General features: G+C 41.1%; 1 protein-coding gene across 4 annotated transcripts in view; it reads left to right on the top strand.

Moving 5' to 3' along the window:
- The window catches only part of SORCS3 (sortilin related VPS10 domain containing receptor 3), a 580,244-nt gene that overhangs the window by 537,718 nt on the left and 24,400 nt on the right, over positions 1-18,126 (top strand). For all 4 annotated transcript variants that reach the window (XM_032880553.1, XM_032880561.1, XM_032880570.1 and 1 more), the window contains 4 exons: positions 2,124-2,237; positions 5,229-5,400; positions 7,723-7,909; positions 13,698-13,831. In XM_032880553.1, coding sequence (XP_032736444.1) covers positions 2,124-2,237; positions 5,229-5,400; positions 7,723-7,909; positions 13,698-13,831 — 607 coding nt within the window. The remainder of the gene's footprint in view (positions 1-2,123; positions 2,238-5,228; positions 5,401-7,722; positions 7,910-13,697; positions 13,832-18,126) is intronic.

Below are 18,126 nucleotides of genomic sequence, written 5' to 3'. Positions count from 1 at the left end.
TGAGAGAGAGAGAGTGAGAAACAGCATGAGAGGGGAGAGGGTCAGAGTGAAGTAACTTAAGTTTTGATACTGGCTGTGTTTAACAACCATTAATAAGCTTGCAAAATTCCTGAACTTTTAAGTCCATTCTCATGAGCAGTTACAAGCTGCTACAAAGTCCCCAGTGAACTTGCCAGTTGGGAGATCTCTAATCATTGATCAGGAGGCATGGCAAATGATTTGCTTGACAGACATCTCCCTTTCTCCTTTTCTTCCAGTTTCATATAAACATGCCATATCTTGAGATACGGTCTTGAGATTAATGGTCTTGCATGCTACCTTTCTAGCCCAGGCCTCTGTAGCACACTTGGGATGCTTTCTGTGGTCCACACTGGAAGGTCAACTATGGGCTCATATCTGCCTGCAGAGATAGACCCAAATGCAGAGGCATAATTAGTGTGATTACTTTTAAGCATAATTGGGAGTATTCATTCACTCAGTAAATATTTAGCACCTCAACATCCTAAGTACTGTTCTGAACTCTTACATGGGCAAACAAAGTGAACAGAGGTCTCTGTAGCTTCGATGTTTCCAACATGCTATGGTCACAAAGATTTTGTCTGGGAAATCAGGGAAGGCCTCATCTGACCTAGATATTGAAGAAGGATACTTAGCAAACTACCAGACACAGACAAGGTAGAGTGCTTCAAGGCCAGAGACTAACACATGCAGAGACAAAGAGGGTTGCAAAGTTGGCCTGAATTGTTCAGGTAGGTGTCTGGTGTGGAGGAAGATGGTGAGGAGGTAGAATGTGGTGATGCTGGGAGGACATTTTATTAATCTCATCAGTTAGTTGGTGCTTCCTGTTGGTACCACTTCATACTGTATTACCATGTTCTCCTTTGGTTGGATTTGAGGCATGTTGTATCCCTCTCCCCAAAGACTCGAAGTCCTTGAGGGCAAGGACTATTGCACTTCTTTCCCAGGACAGTGCACATATTGAGTAATAAATAAACATGGACTTGAACTTGTATTCCTATCTCCTTTCCATTCCTACCCTAGTCACACACATAGACCAACATTTGCCTCCATTTTCATTGGGCTTTAATTAAATCTTGGCTCAAAGAACATTGGAGGAGAAAAAGAAAGGAGGGGTAGGTCTGGAGAGAGTGATTTTCCTTGCTGTTTTATGTTTCATTAACACTCAGTGGATCAATATTCAAATGTCCAGGCTGTTCTGCCTGGCCTGTGGGTTTCAGGAAACCCTTGGATGCTTAACTTAGAAGCATGAATTCTCCTGCCAAGTGAAGCCACCCTCACTGACCTCTGGTTGGTTTCAAGAGCAGTAATACTTACTTTATTACTTTTTTTCTACTCTGACATTTATGCATCTGGGAGCCTTATGAAACTCCCAAGAAGTAAGGAAACACCATTCGCATTTCAGATGGGGGCCCTCCTCTCTACACTGGTATATTACTTCTTCATTTTGAAATGGGAGGGAAGAAGGGGGAATCATACCTGACTTTCTTTTTTATTATACTGAGGCTTTTACGAAAACACGGAAAAGAACCACGATTTTGTGGTGTTCTTATAGGGAAACAGGAGCTGTGTTATATGTATTTGAGACAGTTTGAATGGCTGTTTGTTTTACAGGAATGCAAATGTATATATTTGTTTGAGGAAGAATTTGTAGGAAAAGTTAAAATAAAATCTGTGGAATTAATTTTGGAATAACACCAGTGGAATCTTACCCAGAAATGATCTTGACCTTTAAAATCATCTTCTTGGTTGTCATTATCACCTACTTCTGTCAGTAATTCCACTGTGATCCAGCGGATTCTTTTAAGCTTCTAGCATCCCTGATACCCAACTTCAGCCAGTGTACCTGCTATAGGCTATACATCCATACCTTTTTTAAACCTGGAATCTTCATTTGATAATACACTATGTCTTCTGAGCACTGGATTTCCAATGATTGAGGATTATTTCTAAACCTAAAACTCCATTCACAAAGTCTGAATATTTTCTCTTTGCCAGGAATATTTGAAAGAATGCATTGCAGCTTTTTAGATGGCTGTAGGGATGTATTTGTGTTTATGTATGTAGGTGGGAGGGTGTTTTAGCAATATTCATTTTCTGGACAGTGACTATGGCTATGAGAGACACGGAGAGAGCCAGTGTGTCCCAGCTTTCTGGTACAACCCAGCATCCCCATCAAAGGACTGCAGTCTTGGTCAAAGCTACCTAAACAGCACTGGGTAAGTAAAACACCTAAAGAAACTCTACTCACTATTCTTCTGTTTCCTTAGGTTGCCATTAAAGGTAGCATTTCTGTTGAAGCAAGTTGGAGCATAGAGAGTTTGTTTACAAGGGACTTCTGAGGAAGGCTGAGGAGTTCCTAACCTTTTTTGGAAATATCTGAAGAGATTTCTGACTACTATATTCAGTGCATTTTTCCATTTGCCTCTGACAGACCATAGCTGTGGTTTTGGTCAGGCCTTCTCTTCTGGAAAGAGATGCCACCTTATTTTGGAAGCCCTGAGGGAAATAAATTAATACAAGTGGTAGACACGTATTACAGGGCTCTCCAAGGATAGATGGACTAAGGCTCTTCTTGGCTGGTGCTGGAAACTGAAACTAAAAATTCAAAAGTCCCATTCTAGGGCTCCCTGGAATAAGAAGATCAAGCCCCACACTTTCTTTAATGGCCCAATGATGTATGTGTTTCTCTTCCTGCTCACTTACAATTACTCAGGTGTTTGAAAAAATATTGCCTTAAAGACTTGTCTTCCCCTCTCCTTTGCCGGAAGAGAGTTGGAAAATGAATCGGTGGTCTGAGACAGCATTTTTCAGATTTTAATGTGCTATGAATCACCCAGTAGTCTTGTTAAAATGCAGCTTCTGATTTGGTAGATCTGGGGTGGGACTGAGATTCCTCATTTCTGAGAAGCTCCAGGAATGTTTTCATTGCTGTCCTGGGACAACTCTTTTGAGTAGCAGAGGATAAAGGTGTTCTGGACTCCGGCCTCAACTCTATCAATGGGTATTCTGACATTTCACATCTGTTACTCACCATCTCAGTGCTTTTACCTTCTCTGGTTATAAAATATTGGTTGGTAGGTACTGTCTACTCAAGTGATGTCTACAGACGGTTAAAAAAAAAAGTGATGGAAGAGATGTACTGAGTGGTGTAAGCTACCAAAAACAAAGAATTTTTAGCTCAATATTTGGTTCTAGGGGACTGTTGCTGGGCCTTGGGCTGCGGCTTAAGCACTTTTAATGTAATTTTATTTTAAGTGTCAGGTTCAGGCATTGAAGCCATTCACATTACAGATCCAGCAGCATGAACTTAGAGATACAGTATCAGAAAACATAGTGTTATGAACTTTGAGGAAGAGGAATATGATGGGCACAGGTGGTTAGTAGGCCACCAAATTACATTTCAACATCTCCTATGATCATGTGACACACTTAGGTATACCCAATTTGAAGTGACTTAGGTTTAACTCCAAATAAGGTAAAATCCCAAATAGCCAACCAAATAAATCAGGGAGATTAGAAGGAAAGGCAGTTTGTATTTTTTCAAAAGACTTACCGCAAATATCTACACATATCTCTAGTTTGCTTAAATGTTGGCTTACATTACAAGTTGTCGACGAGCTGGCCAATTGAGGTTGAAGAGGGAGAGTAGAGGATATCCAGTTCACTTTAGAATAGGTTGCCCACCAAAATACCTGCCAGAAGTAAATATTAAATATCTTGTAAATGACTAGAAGTCAGCAAAAAAGTGTACGTTGATCACAGAAGTTTAATGGTGTAGAGTAGTACTGACCAAAAGAACTATAATATGAGCCACGGATATAATTTAAAATTTTCTAGTAGCTACATTAAAAAAAAATTAAAGGCAAAGTTGATTTTAATAGTATATTTTCTTTAACCTAATATGTCCAAGATAGTATGCAAGACTACTACAACATGCAAGACTAACCACATTTTAAGTGCTCAGTAGCCACAGGTAGAAAGTGGTTAGTGTATTGGACAGCACAGCTCTAGACCCATTATGAGTTCAGCAGGCAATTAAAAATAATGTGTATCTACAAGGGGATATGTTGTAATTCTATCTGAGGCAGTTATTACACACAACATTTGCTTAACATCCTCCTGAGATCTCTGGATGGAGATGTAGGGCTGGTAGTTCAGCAATGTTTGGGGGGTGGGAAGTGGAGAAAGGACCAGGAAGAATATCAGGTATAGTGGAAGATAAATGTCATTCATAAAAGATTTTGTTTTGTCTGCCTTCAACTGAAGGGCTATCAGAAGAAGGCAATGTGGATGGTTGGGTTAATTACTTCTGACATATAGGGTAAAAGAAGACGATATATGATGATGGTGGTGGTGCATTTATATTATGCGAGTTTACCAGAAGGTTGATTGCATGCCGCCTTATAGATAGTGGAAATAATGTCTGTCCTACAGGTCAGGATGGTGGACAAGCCGTTGGCTCAACTTCCCATGCTCAGATCAGTGGTCAAGTGACATGACATGTCATCACTATGCACAAAGAGGCCCTTGTCCTAAAAAGCCACAGTGCTTTGTGGGGAGGTTTCCCATGCTAATAACTTCTCTGAGCTAATTTTCCCTCAGCAACGTGCGTCCAATCTGGCGTTTGTGTCAAGTGGGAAGTGAAATATTAGCAAGGAGAGAAAAAATGCTATAAAATAGCCCAGTGGCCCCGGAGCCAGGACTAGTATGTACGAAAGGATGGGTTGATGTCCTGGGGGTAGAGGGAAGGCAGGAAGAGGCTTCCTGATGAATCAGAGTGAGGGGTCTGACCTTCTCGCTGCATCAAGCTACAGAGAGAGCTGGAGACGGCCTTAGGGAAGTATGAACAAGGCCCTCCCTCACAGAAAGGAACACCTGCTTTTCTTGCTCCTCTAGTCCAGTGGCTTTGCCTCCTTCCATCGCACATGTGAGTCAGACATTGATTTTTCTTGGCTGGTTTAGACACTGATCTGATCCGTGGCTCACCAGGGAGGATCAATAATAATGTTTAAAGAGCTGCTCTTCCTCAGATGGAGGGATAACAGTTCCTCAGCTTTGTTCATTGAGACTCAGTTTTTAGGAGCCACTGTGTGAAACATATCTCACTCTGGTTTTCTTGCACTCTTTTTCTAACCTGTGCACATGTACACAAGCACACACGCACACACATGTACCCCACACCACCGACAACTGTCAATACTCCTCAGGTACCGGCGGATTGTGTCCAACAACTGCACGGATGGACTGCGGGAGAAGTACACGGCCAAGGCCCAGATGTGTCCCGGAAAAGCCCCTCGTGGCCTCCATGTGGTAACAACCGACGGACGCCTGGTGGCAGAACAGGGGCATAACGCGACCTTCATCATCCTCATGGAGGAGGTTGGTGTTATCCTGGGTCTCGAAGGTCATAACTCACTGTTCCCAGAGAGGGAAGAAAAAGATCACGTGTCCCCATAAGGCCCAATCCCAGAGTCAATGGTGAGAAGACACAAGGAGTAAAAGAAGGCTTAGATATTCAGGGACCTCGTCCCTTCATCCCACATCATGGACCTAGGCTCCAGGTGGCCCACTTGTCTCTGGGAGATGCGGGTCTGGATATATTCTTTGAGGTCCTCCTTAAGGGTCTGCTTTGTTGAAGGAATGTTTATCACCAGAGGACCATATACTCTAAATCTGCCAGAAGAATGGAATTCTTTTTTCTTTTTTTTCTGTTACTCCCAGAGCCTCTTTTGCTTTATTCTAACTCTTAAACCCCCCTGATTAAAAAAGCCCATAGGGCTTTCAAAGGGTCTTGAAAGTATGAGTGTGAGTGTGGGGGAAGATCATTGCCAATCTTTAAACTTATTTGTATAGAGAATGGCACATTAGTTGCTTTTCCATCAGCTAGTTGCTCCATTATTTCACTTTTTTGTGTCTTTTGCAATCGGGGCAGTAAAATCAGCCTGCATTCATTCATTCCAGGATGGAAATAGCTCTGTCTTATGCTTCTTGCTCCCTACATGAGCTATTTCATCTCTTTCCCAAACCAGGGAGTTTTTCAGGCACTCCTTGTTGAGGTGGTGGGGCAAGAAAGCTTGCCTGATTTACAAAGCCCTCTAAATTTGTATGCAAATTGCTCTGTGCTCTTCAGATCTTGGAAAGAGACCAAAGCAAGCCAGTTTTTTTCCCAAATGTGAATACTTTAGAAACCTTTAAAGTCTGGCCCATACTGAACAGGATGGTGAAGGTTCCTTATCCTAGGTTGACAGATTCTTCAGCCGTCACCCACACTGGGGGCTTGAATTAAAAGACTTTAAGATTCAGAGGAGGTCATTATCACATTTCCACTAGGGAGTTTCCAGGACCAGCATTATAAAAACCTTCTCTTGAATGGATGTGAAGAGCCACGATCTTATCCATTTGAATTGCCTCCAGTTCATTTCCACTTCAATTTATATTCATAAACTCAAGGGTAGTCAACATTGTGCAGGGGACAAGGGAGCACGTATCAATATTTCACTCACATCTGGGTTGCCATGGGGGATGAGGCAGAACATGAAACTGTGATCAGTGCACATTCACTGGACGGGAGGATTGGCTCATAATTCCAAAATGATGTGTATCCCTTTTTATTCCATCAACACTCTTTGTAAATAGAGAGAGCTGATTCTTCTTTTTTACGTAGGATCCTTGTTTTGTGGTCAGGTTCAATTGCATTTATCCAAAGTCATTGACCTACTATAGTGGGAGGAGGAACAAGGAAGGGTGGAGTTCAACATCACCTCTTAAGAAGCCAAGTATTAGCTTAGGATGGTAAGATGTACTCACCTGAACCCATGCCCTCCTACCACCAGGCAGCAGCTGGGGGGCTCTTGCTCTTCCAAGAAGCAGAGATTGGTGAGCTGTGATGGTGGAAAAGGCTTCAGGGAAGAGGGGTGTAGGCAGGTTTAGGGAAATCTAAGGTCAACAGAGTGCAGATGTAATTTTGACTGGAAAGCAGGATTCATGTCTAGACTGGGAATAACCATCCTATCTCACAGTTATTTTGAAAGTTTTGAATAGAGTATGTGTTAAGTGATTAGCATAATGCTTAGAATGTAATAATAAATCTGAAAACATGAAACAATTATAATTTTAGCAATGTAATTGAGAGCATCAGTGTTGAAACCAGACTGCCTGGGTTCAAAACTTGTCTCTTCCACTACTAGCTGTGTAACTTGGGTCTACTTACTTAATTTCTTTTTGTCTCCATTTGTAAAATGGGGAAGTAATGCTTTTTGCATTATAAAGTTGTGAGATTAATTACTTGGAACTGGAAAGAGATTTCCTAAGTGTCAGGTGTTACTATTATTGCTATTGTTATGATTTTGACACAGGAGAGGAATAATTCAACCAAGTGTGTGAGGAAGCCAGGGAATGCCTCGGCCTTCCCACTCCAGAGCTCCCTAGAGGCTTTATGCTATCCCCTAGTGCCCATTCAACCAGCTCAGGCTGCCCCAAGCTTGGGTATGCAGGGATAACAGGTCCATAGTACTGCCTATAGTGCCTGCTAGATATCAGATAAGGTTCTGATTGCTAATTGTATGGAGGGTGCTTCAGCCTCCTGGGAGTGGCTCTGGGTCCACAGAAGGGTGATGCTGAAGACACAGGACCAAGCATCCAATAGGAGTCAGACCTGACCATGTCAACGAGCCCTGGCCAACTGCTGTTCCTCCCGTTCAGGGTGATCTCCAAAGGACAAACATCCAGCTTGACTTTGGGGATGGAATTGCAGTGTCCTATGCTAACTTCAGCCCCATCGAGGATGGCATCAAGCATGTGTACAAGAGTGCAGGAATCTTCCAGGTGACGGCCTATGCGGAGAACAGCCTGGGCTCGGACACTGCTGTCCTCTTCCTACATGTGGTTTGTAAGTAGCCTGAACCATCTCCTTTCTTATGCTCCTTCCAGTTGACAACTCCCGCTGTCCACAGACTGCTAGGATGCAGAGTTGAGACTAGATTTGGCATGACTACTACACCAAGTAATGACCCAAATTGAAAGACTGAGATGTGTGCTCATCCATGTTTCAGTTTTCTGGTACTGAAGTAGATTATTTTGCAAGTTGGGATAACATTGCCAACTGGGTCCTTCTTTTCAGTTCCACTGTGTACTGATGGAAGTGTACACAGGCAGATACACATTCAGGTCAAAGTCCCTTCCCTTTGCTTTAGAGACTCATAAGGATCTAGGAAGAAGAAACTCATCTGGTTCACAGTCACAAGTTCACTTTCAAGCTGCTATGAGTGAAGGCAGCCCAAATCAAAGGAAGTTTCTAATCTCTGTTGGAAGACCCAAAGAAAGATTAGAGAGACATGTTTAGATTTTTTAAATGTAGTACTGAACACAAAAAAGAACTTAATTCTTATATACAAGGTTACTGCAAGTTCACTCCTGTTATGAACAATTCTAAAGACTCTCCAATTTTTTTGTTTTTGTTCTAGAATATATTTCACTGCTATTGACCATTGCTTGGCACAAACCAAACAACAGCTGAAGTTCTAAACTACTTTGTCGGGGATACGTTTTGTGTATCTGCTATACTGGGATTATTAAAGTCATGTACACTAGAATTTAAATAGTATGATTTTAGAATGTTGGGTCAAGACATATGCTTATGAGTTTGGTATTGATTTCCTATGCTTTAATCAGTGATATTCATGAGCCTAAAGGATTCCATAGTTATAATTGATATACCCCATGATGTTTTGGGAGTAATATGCTACTTATGGTGAAATGTATATTTTAAAGGGTCTAAGTGAATACAAGGAGTACTTCCAACTCAGTGACGACAAACTCCACTCTATAAACAACCCACATTTAAAAGATTTCTGGAAAACTGTAAACCACCTAGTCTTCTAGCATTTTGATCCTAATTGTATCACAAGGACAGTGAGAGGGGTTGTGCATAAGAGGACACCCAGATTATAGATCAGTTCTGTCCCTAGAGATGCCAGGCTACATGGCCATGAGGTAAATTATTTCTTCTGTGGGTCTTCTGAACTCCAGCTTTAAAATGGCTTAATTCTAACTGGTACTTTGCCTCATGGGGCTCTTATTACAGCAAATAGGGACTATAAATAAAACACCCAATTATTTACTAATTTATTCAACAAGTCTCTGTTGATATATATATGCACTCTGCAAGGACCTGGGGAAGCAACAATACAGACATGAATGGCCTGGGCCTGGCAGAGTTTGCATTCTGATAGGGGAGGCCAGGTGCTACTAGAACTATGGGCCACACTCCACCAACTCTACTCATTTTGTGTCAGAAACACAAGGTCAAAAACCCAAGCAGGTGGTGTCCCAAGCATTCATAAGCCAGAGTTTAGAACAACAGGATCTCTGTTTGAAATCTGATCATATGCCTTTGTTAAACATATAATATTGGTCAAATTTTGTACACTTTACAAACTTCTGATTCCTCATCTTAGTACTTAAGTTATAAGGAAGCTATGAGAATCAGATTGGATTATATGTATGGCTCAGGGGTCCCCAAGATCACACCCTCACGTTTTTGCTTCACTAAAAAGACTTATAGGACTCTACACATAATAATACTCAGACTCTGATTTATTACAGGAGAAATAGCAAGATCAACAAAGGGAAAAGGGCCATGGGGCAAAGTCTGGAGGAAGCCATTTGTGCCCTCCTCCCCATGGTGTCACACAAGACATGTGTAATTCCTCTAGCAAGGAGTTCCAGGAACATGTGAGGAGGGCTATTTACCAGAGAAATTCCTTAGAGACTCAGTACCCATGTTTTGTTTTGTTTTGATTTTATACTTAATTTTTAAATTTAAATTCAACTAGCCAAGTTATAGCACGTCATTAATTTCTGATACAGTGTTCAATGATTCATCATTTGAGTATAACACCCAGTGCTCATCATATCACGTGCCTTCTTTAATGCCGATCATCTGTTATCCCATTCCCCCTACCCACATCCCTTTTCTTAATCCTCAGTTTATTTCCCCGAGTCAAGAATCTTGTATCATTTGTCTCTCTCTCTCTCTGATTTTTTCCCATTAATTTTCCCCTCCCTTCCTCTATGGTCCTCCGCACTATTCCTTATATTCCACATGTGAGTGAAACCATATGATAATTATGTTTTTCTGGTTGACTTATTTCACTTAGCATAGTACCCTCCAGTCCTATCCATTTTGATGTAAATGGTAGATATTCATCCTTTCTGACGGCTGAGTAATATTCCATTGTATATATGAACCACATCTTCTTTATTCATTCATCTGTTGAAGGACATCTCAGTTCCTTCCACAGTTTGGCTATTGTGGACATTGCAGCTAAGAACATTGGGGTGCAGGTGCCCCTTCTGTTCACTACATCTGTGTCTTTGGGGTAAATACCCAGTAGTGCAATTGCTGGGTCATAGGGTACCCATGGTTTGTATTGAGGACTAGTCAAGTAGGCATTCTCTGCCACGTATCTGCCAGAATTCCAGACATCTCAAGGAAAGTACGTATTTAGAATAAACCATATTGTTGGCATAAATAGTCTAGGCATAGTGAACCACTCTCATCAGTTACATGTTGACTGGAAATACTCTCAAAGCCAAGTTTCCAGGTGCTAGCAAGAACTAGTCTTGCATACAAGACTTTCTAAGGATGACAATTTGAGGTCTATGTTAACATTTAGCTGCACAGTGTACGAAATGCCACTTACACCCAGCTTGGCTCATGATGAATGTGGCCTGTTATAGTAATTACTAAATACTACCCACTAACTTTCTGTCTGACACTACTGCTGCATTTAAAAATGAAGACAAAGAGAGAAAATTTACTTTCCTCTCTCCCAACTACTTTCCCCACCCATATTCCTAATTCCACCAATAGTGGACCTGCCTGAAGGGTGTAAAGCCCAGTGTATCTTAGTGGCAAAAAATACAACAGCCAGGAACCGATTTATACTGTGGGTTATGTGCTTAAAGGAGGAAATGTTCCTTGAAACTTTTATCATGCTCATAATTCCCTCCACATCAATCATGGCTGCATTTACCAGACAGTTATTATAGTGGAAACTGCTCTTGGCCTCACCTTGGGCCATTAGCTAACAAAAGTAGTTGTTAGCCACCCATAATAACCAATCTCACACAGATTATTAGATTTTTATCAAAAAGAGCACTATTTGACAGGGTTTTAGACATTTTCTATGGTCTCTCTTGAATCCCTTCAGCTTTCTTCTCCCTGGTCTATGGTGTGTTCATCCCTAGGTTGAAGCCTGAAGCTTCTGTCTCAGGTTCTTTGCCCTAAAAAGCTGTTACATGTTGTTGTTCCTTGAGATTCTATTTAGCCAAACACGCTTGTCTTTAAGCTGGAATACAAGTGATTATGTTTGATGGCGTGCCAATTCATGGAAGCCATATCCTTTTGTTTGGCATGAGTCTAGGCAGAAGGAGATCTCGTTTTATCTTTTTGGGCATAGGTCCCTGACAATGTGTGGCTGGACCAAGGTCCCTGAGTGACAGAAAGCTGAGAAGAATTTCCAGGGCCACAAGCCATTAGCAGTATCATCACTTAACTGAGAAAAGGCCCGGGGTTCTGAAGAGCTGGCAGGGGAATGAGCTTCATGCATTTCGAGGAGAGAAATAACAGGAATTTTAACTTTAAGGGTAAAGCACCCTTTTCCCAGCAGGGGAGGAATGAGCTCTGCATCTGAGCACCGAGAAAGACTCTGAGGTGTTCTTGTAAGACACAGAGTTCTCGCCTTCCTGCCAGGACATGGCTGGTCAGAGACTCCTTCCTACTGTCTCATTCTCTTCCCCACGGATCAGCAAAACGTGAACAATAAAGAAAGATAAATCACATAAAGTCCTACAAATGAGTAAATAAAGTCACAAAAGGAGCCAGTGTTTACTCATACCTTGTGTTTCATTTTTTTTATTGTTTTCACGAACAATCAAATCATAGAGAAATAATTGAGCAGACTTTCTTATTGAAAATAACTAACCCTTCAGCCAAATGTGTTTCTGAAGCAACAAGGTTAAAATGATTTGCTAAAAGAAATTATTTGCTGGGAGAAACCTTCAGGGTCATCTGTCTGTGGTCAGAGAGATGTAGGCACAGACTATTCTCAGGTGGTAAATACACAGATTCTCGAACACTTGCTGCTTGTTCTGAAAAATGCAGTGTGGACAGGGCCAAGCCGACCAGACTGCTCCCTTCACTTAAACATCAGTCTTTGTGCCAACATCTTCTCCCCCAAACATATATTTACCTACAACATAGAGTCAGATGAACTCCCACTGTCTTTGAGGGACTTCCACCCAATGATACACGGAGACAGTGTTGGTGGAGATGGTGATGGTAGAAACAGTGACAACCCAAATCTAATGCTATAGTACTTTTAACATCCGCACGTCCTAATCATATGTTTTTATTCCTATAAGGAAGGCAGGGGATGCAGTAATGGACTGTGTAGTATCACGGCTCTGGAAGATAGAGGAAAAGATCATACAGCTAAATTTAAACCAGACCAGAAATGAGAAGAAGCCATCTGTTGTCTTCCTTTTAAACTGAACTGTCCCCAGAGTGACCCATGATGTAAATAGTGAAGGCTAAGTGGTCGGGAAAATGTCCCACCTGTGAGAAGAACTAGGGGCCCCCAGGTGAAGGAGATGTGTGGACTGCAGTCTTGACCTTTAGCCATGTTCGCACATCAGTGCTATCATAATGGAAACTATGCACTAGCAGCGTGTGAACAGCTAATTAGAATACTTTAATTTGATTTGGTTAAGTAGGAGGGGTATAAGAAAAGTTAAGAAGGAAGAAGAAAGGAAGGAAAAGAGAGAGAAAAGAAAGAAGGGGAGAAAGGAGAAGGAGAAAACCCCCCAAAGTTGAAAAACAACATCTCATCTCCATCCCAGAGTGTGACACTGACATGTTAATGTTTCACATCAGCATTTTCTTTCCTCTTCTCATTTTATTTTGGAAATGAGTTAAATGACAGTCCTCATTTATTATGGGTAGGGTATGTTCATGTATGTTCTCTCCCTACTTGTATCGGTTTTCTGAGGGAAAAGAAGAGAAATTTGGTCACCTTTTTGCAAACAGCTTTTTTATTCTTTGGGAACATGGCCTTTGTTTCTCCTTTGATTTAGGGAGATACACATTTTCCTTTTTGTAAAACAGCCTTGCCAGCTTCTGAATGACACCCACTGAGTATTGCAGATGACAGGCACAATGGCGGATTGTTGAAGAGGATGGAACCAATTAACAATCAAGGATAATGGAAGAGCCCTCCACACGTTGCACTGACCCCACATCACAATACAGGCTAATTGTCAGAAATGAAAGAGACTGCTGTTTATCTTCCTATTTATTGGCTAAGTGTCTAGTCAACTAGCTTTGTCCTTGGATTGGAGGTTCATAAGCATTCATGGTTGGGCACATCAGATGTAAATGAATTTCAGATGTCACTCAAAAAGTCTGAAGCCTGGTTTAAGTTCCCTATTATACAGGGTGATTTGTTGCAAGCACACACACACACACACACACACACTTCAACATTTGTGAGTTTGTGATCCTTGTTTTATTATAGTTGATGGTAATAAGGGTTAAGATTAAGAATCTGGGGGTGTGATAAACTTTGTTTATTCCAGGAACAGAAACACTGACATTGTTTCCCATGTTCCCCCAGGTCCCGTGGAACATGTTCATCTCCGAGTGCCATTTGTCGCCATAAGAAATAAGGAGGTCAACATCAGTGCAGTTGTGTGGCCCAGTCAACTGGGGACCCTTACCTATTTCTGGTGGTTCGGCAATAGCACGAAGGTTTGGCCCTTTCTGATCTATGTCTGAGTAGATCTGTACTGATTTCTCCTGGGCCCTAGCTGCCATTTTGATGTTGGGGGCACCAGGGATGGGAATAATAGGGAGTACTTAGTGAAGCTATGAATCCACAGAATTGAATAACACATTCGTCTCTATACTAGGTTCATTATTATAATAGGGAAAGTTCAAACAATCCTAAAGAAGAAAGAGTACCTTGAGAAGCTCCACAAACTTGCTTCCATAATCAATATTTTTAAAACTTTATTCACCTTATATATATTTTTTTAATCCTGGGCTTTCTACCCACAAGATATATAATGTTAAGGGAGTCACTTAGCATCTCTGGACCCAGCAACTCCATCTGGAAATGTGAATTCTTTCTCTAAATGCAAGGCTATGAAAATCAAAGGGGGTAATTCATATAAAGAACCCTTCTCCAAGACCTACTAGGTGATCTACAAGGCCAAGGTTCATTTAAGGAATAGCAGGGGATGCTGACAAGTCTCTAAGAAGGGAACTCAGAGGGCCAGACTCTGAACTTGTCACGTCCTCCCTACTCCCAGCTACTGGTGACGGTGACGCTTGTGTTAACAATGCGCAAGCTTATATAAAAGGATTTGGAAGCAGTTAGGCTGAGGGTCCCTAAATGTAATGGCTTAATGTTTTTCTCTATTCCTGGTTTTGTCTTTACATTTTCCTTGGCCATTCTTTTTTTTTTTAATTTTTTATTTCTTTTCAGCATAACAGTATTCATTGTTTTTGCACCACACCCAGTGCTCCATGCAATACGTGCCCTCCCTAATACCCACCACCTGGTTCCCCCAACCTCCCACCCCCCCGCCCCTTCCAGAGTCCATAGTCTCTCATGGTTCACCTCCCCTTCCAATTTCCCTCAACTCCCTTCTCTTCTCCATCTCCCCTTGTCCTCCATGTTATTTGTTATGCTCCACAAATAAGTGAAACCATATGATAATTGACTCTCTCTGCTTTTCTTATTTCACCCAGCATAATCTCTTCCAGTCCCGTCCATGTTGCTACTAAAGTTGGGTATTCATCCGTTCTGATGGAGGCATAATACTCCATAGTGTATATGGACCACATCTTCCTTATCCATTCGTCCGTTGAAGGGCATCTTGGTTCCTTCCACAGTTTGGTGACCATGGCCATTGCTGCTATAAACATTGGGGTACAGATGGCCCTTCTTTTCACTACATCTGTATCTTTGGGGTAAATACCCAGTAGTGCAATTGCAGGGTCATAGGGAAGCTCTATTCCTTGGCCATTCTTGATGTGATTGTCATTGCTCATCTTAGACTTTTTATCTTTAAAAAATATTTTATTTATTTATTTATTTGAGAGCACATGTGGGAGGAGGAACAGAGGGAGGGGGACAAGCAGAGTTGGTGCTGAATGTGAAGCCTGACATAGGGCCTAATCTCACGATGCTGAGATCATGACCTGAGCTGAAATCAAGAGTCAGATGATTAACCAACTGAGCCATCCAGAAATCCCATGATCTTTCATTTTTGAAAAATAATTTAAGAAAGATATCATATCAGACTTGGAAATGCTGGACATCTCGAGGAAAAAAGAAATAAATACTCAGTTCTGGTATAGTAATTCCTTTGAAAAAGGAATGAGCAATGATGGTTTTGTTTGTTTCGAGATGACTGAAGACTGAAAAGAACTTCAGGCCCTGCATGATAGGAATGGGAGAAGGTTCGCCCCTGCTCTTTCTTAGGGAGGCAATGACATGGTGTAAACATGGACCTTGGAGTCACAGAAACACTGCTGGCTTATGTGAGCTTGAGGAAGTCATTTGACCTAAAATTTAATTTGCTCAACACAAACTGGAATGAATAATGCCTTTATCATCTTGACTGTTGTGAAAGCTAAGTGAGATACTATATAAATCACTGACACACACTAGGTACTCACTAAATGGATGCTTTTAATTTCGATATAAAACCTGGGAGTTAGGATGGGTTGAAAAAAGAACTACACTTATGGACACAAGGGACCCTTTTTCTATTTGCACTGTTCATGCTGTACACTTTCAAGTCAGTTTCTTAGTAGAGGTTCAAAGCTTTTGCATTTCTGGACTTACTGTTCACCAGGACAAGAGATACAGAGGTTGGTTATTAAGATCTCCATTTGGTATGTTAGAGAAGTAAAGCTTCCTGTGTGAGATGAGCATCCCAGGTTCAAACATCTGGTTAATTGTAGAGCCAGGTCTCCTAACTCCCTGCTACCATGCTCCATCCCCAGTCCCCGGATGCTTTAGCTACATCAATCTGTTTGTCTTCTGGAGGTTACAGACCCTAAAATCCTAGTTCAGTCACTGGCAGGCATACATGATGAACGAAAAAGAGAAAATCATTTGGGAAGAGAAATTAGAACTAGAGAAGTTCATTTCTCTGCTGAGAACTTTGGCTGTCCAGCCAGGGAATTCTTTTCTGTTAGTGTCCTTTACCTGGTGATCTTTACTGAGGCTGCTGTGCACAAAAAGGGTAGTTCTTGGCCATTGTCAACACAGTGATTTACTCAGAAACCCTGAGGAGCTAGAGACACAGCATTTTTCTACCATGCCATTTTTCCCCTTTAATTTGTTTTTTCCCTTTGAGTATTCTAAGATCTGAATTTTAAGACCCTTACTAGATTAGTATCTTTGAAAATAAACACAGAAGTGGATAAAGGGACTGCAGAGTCAAGTTTCTGCTTCTCTAATGATTATCTGTGTCCATTTGAACAAATCACCTGATCTAAATCTCAGTGTTGTTTTTTTTTTTTCCTGTAGAGCAAGGATACTAATGTTGAATCCATGAACATCACTGAGTTATTATTTCAAATATCTCTCTAGCTTATCTATATTATGCCATATTAAAACAGAAATTTTAAATTACAGAATGGCATTATAGTTTGTTTTTTGGTTTGTTTTGTTTTGCTTTGGTGTGGTGATGAACTGAGCGTTCCTTCAGTTAGGAATTTCCATCTCTAAGCTTGAGCACTAAGTGCTGCTCAAATACCCAGCATAGAGTAGTTTTGAAATAGGATGAATCTAGGTTGCAGTCCAGACTCAGATTCCTTTTTGCATATGCCTTTAATCAAGTCATGTAATTTCTCTGAACCTCGGTTTTGGTCATTATAATGCCAGAATAATAATAGCAGTAACTATTAGTAACTAACAGTAAGTAAATGATAATTAGGAATAGTAAATATTAGTAACTTAGATGTGCTTAGAATCTAAGCACTTGAAAATATTAGTCACTGTTGGGCTCATCATTTGCGTCAATGGCATCTACATTTTCGATGGTGTGTCTGACTTGGTTCAATAGATTCTTTCCCACCTCTGAGAATGGTCATTTGGTTCAGTGAAGGAGGTATATTTTCAGTGCTCTTTGCCAGCACCATACCAGATACACATTGAGGTGATTTCATTGCCCAATAACTGGTCCAATGAGCACCATATTTGGCTGGCAAATTAATGAGTATCTTTGAGTGTTTTGGTGAGCTCTCTGATTTTGGAGCTATTTTAGTTCCCTTTGACTAGCAAACTGATCTGTAAAAGGAGCTAATTTGGAGCATTTATTCCTACTTCTGCTTTGTAGAAAGCTCTTCGTACACATTATTTAATTTAATCATTAGGACATTACTGATGGAGAAATTATCCCATTTTTCAGAGAAAACACTTAGGCTAATAACCTTGGAAAGTAATGTTTTATGAGTGTGTGTGTGTCTTGTGACTAAGAGAATTGGGCAGGTTCACCCAGATGGTTGAATTAAATCAAGCTCTCAAAAAGAATTTTTCACCCAAACTGTTATATCTAGCCCTTTACTTGGTGCTCTCCAGACTAGAGGAGCTCATACAACATTGTCCCTACCTTCAAGGAGGTTATAGTCCAAATGAGAAGGCATGATGGACACAGGTGCAAGGATGATGAGCAAGTGTGATGTATAAGTAAATAGAAGAAAGCGAGCATTCCTAAAATTCAATAATAGTCTCACATACCAACAAACTGACCAGGAGAGATGTGAATTTGCCTCAGTAGCTCTGTGGATCTTTTTCAAGAGCCCATATTTTGTGCTAGACTTTGTGAAAAATACAAATCAGGGTAAATTCCATTTGTTTCCGTTAAGAAATAATCTGTTTGAGAATCTGAAGTTGTATGATGGTAGGAATGTAATGTTACTGGCCCAGTCAAGCTGCCTCAATGGTGATGGACGCACACCTTGCTGATCATGGAGTGAGTCATGGATGAAGTTGGTCTTAACCTGGTGTTGAAAAAACACTCGAA

Source organism: Lontra canadensis, unplaced genomic scaffold (genome assembly GCF_010015895.1).
Source record: "Lontra canadensis isolate GAN:19392208 unplaced genomic scaffold, GSC_riverotter_1.0 scaffold3, whole genome shotgun sequence".
NCBI lineage: Eukaryota > Metazoa > Chordata > Mammalia > Carnivora > Mustelidae > Lontra > Lontra canadensis.
The sequence above is the reverse complement of the archived record's forward strand: the minus strand, read 5'-3'. Positions and strand labels throughout refer to the sequence as shown.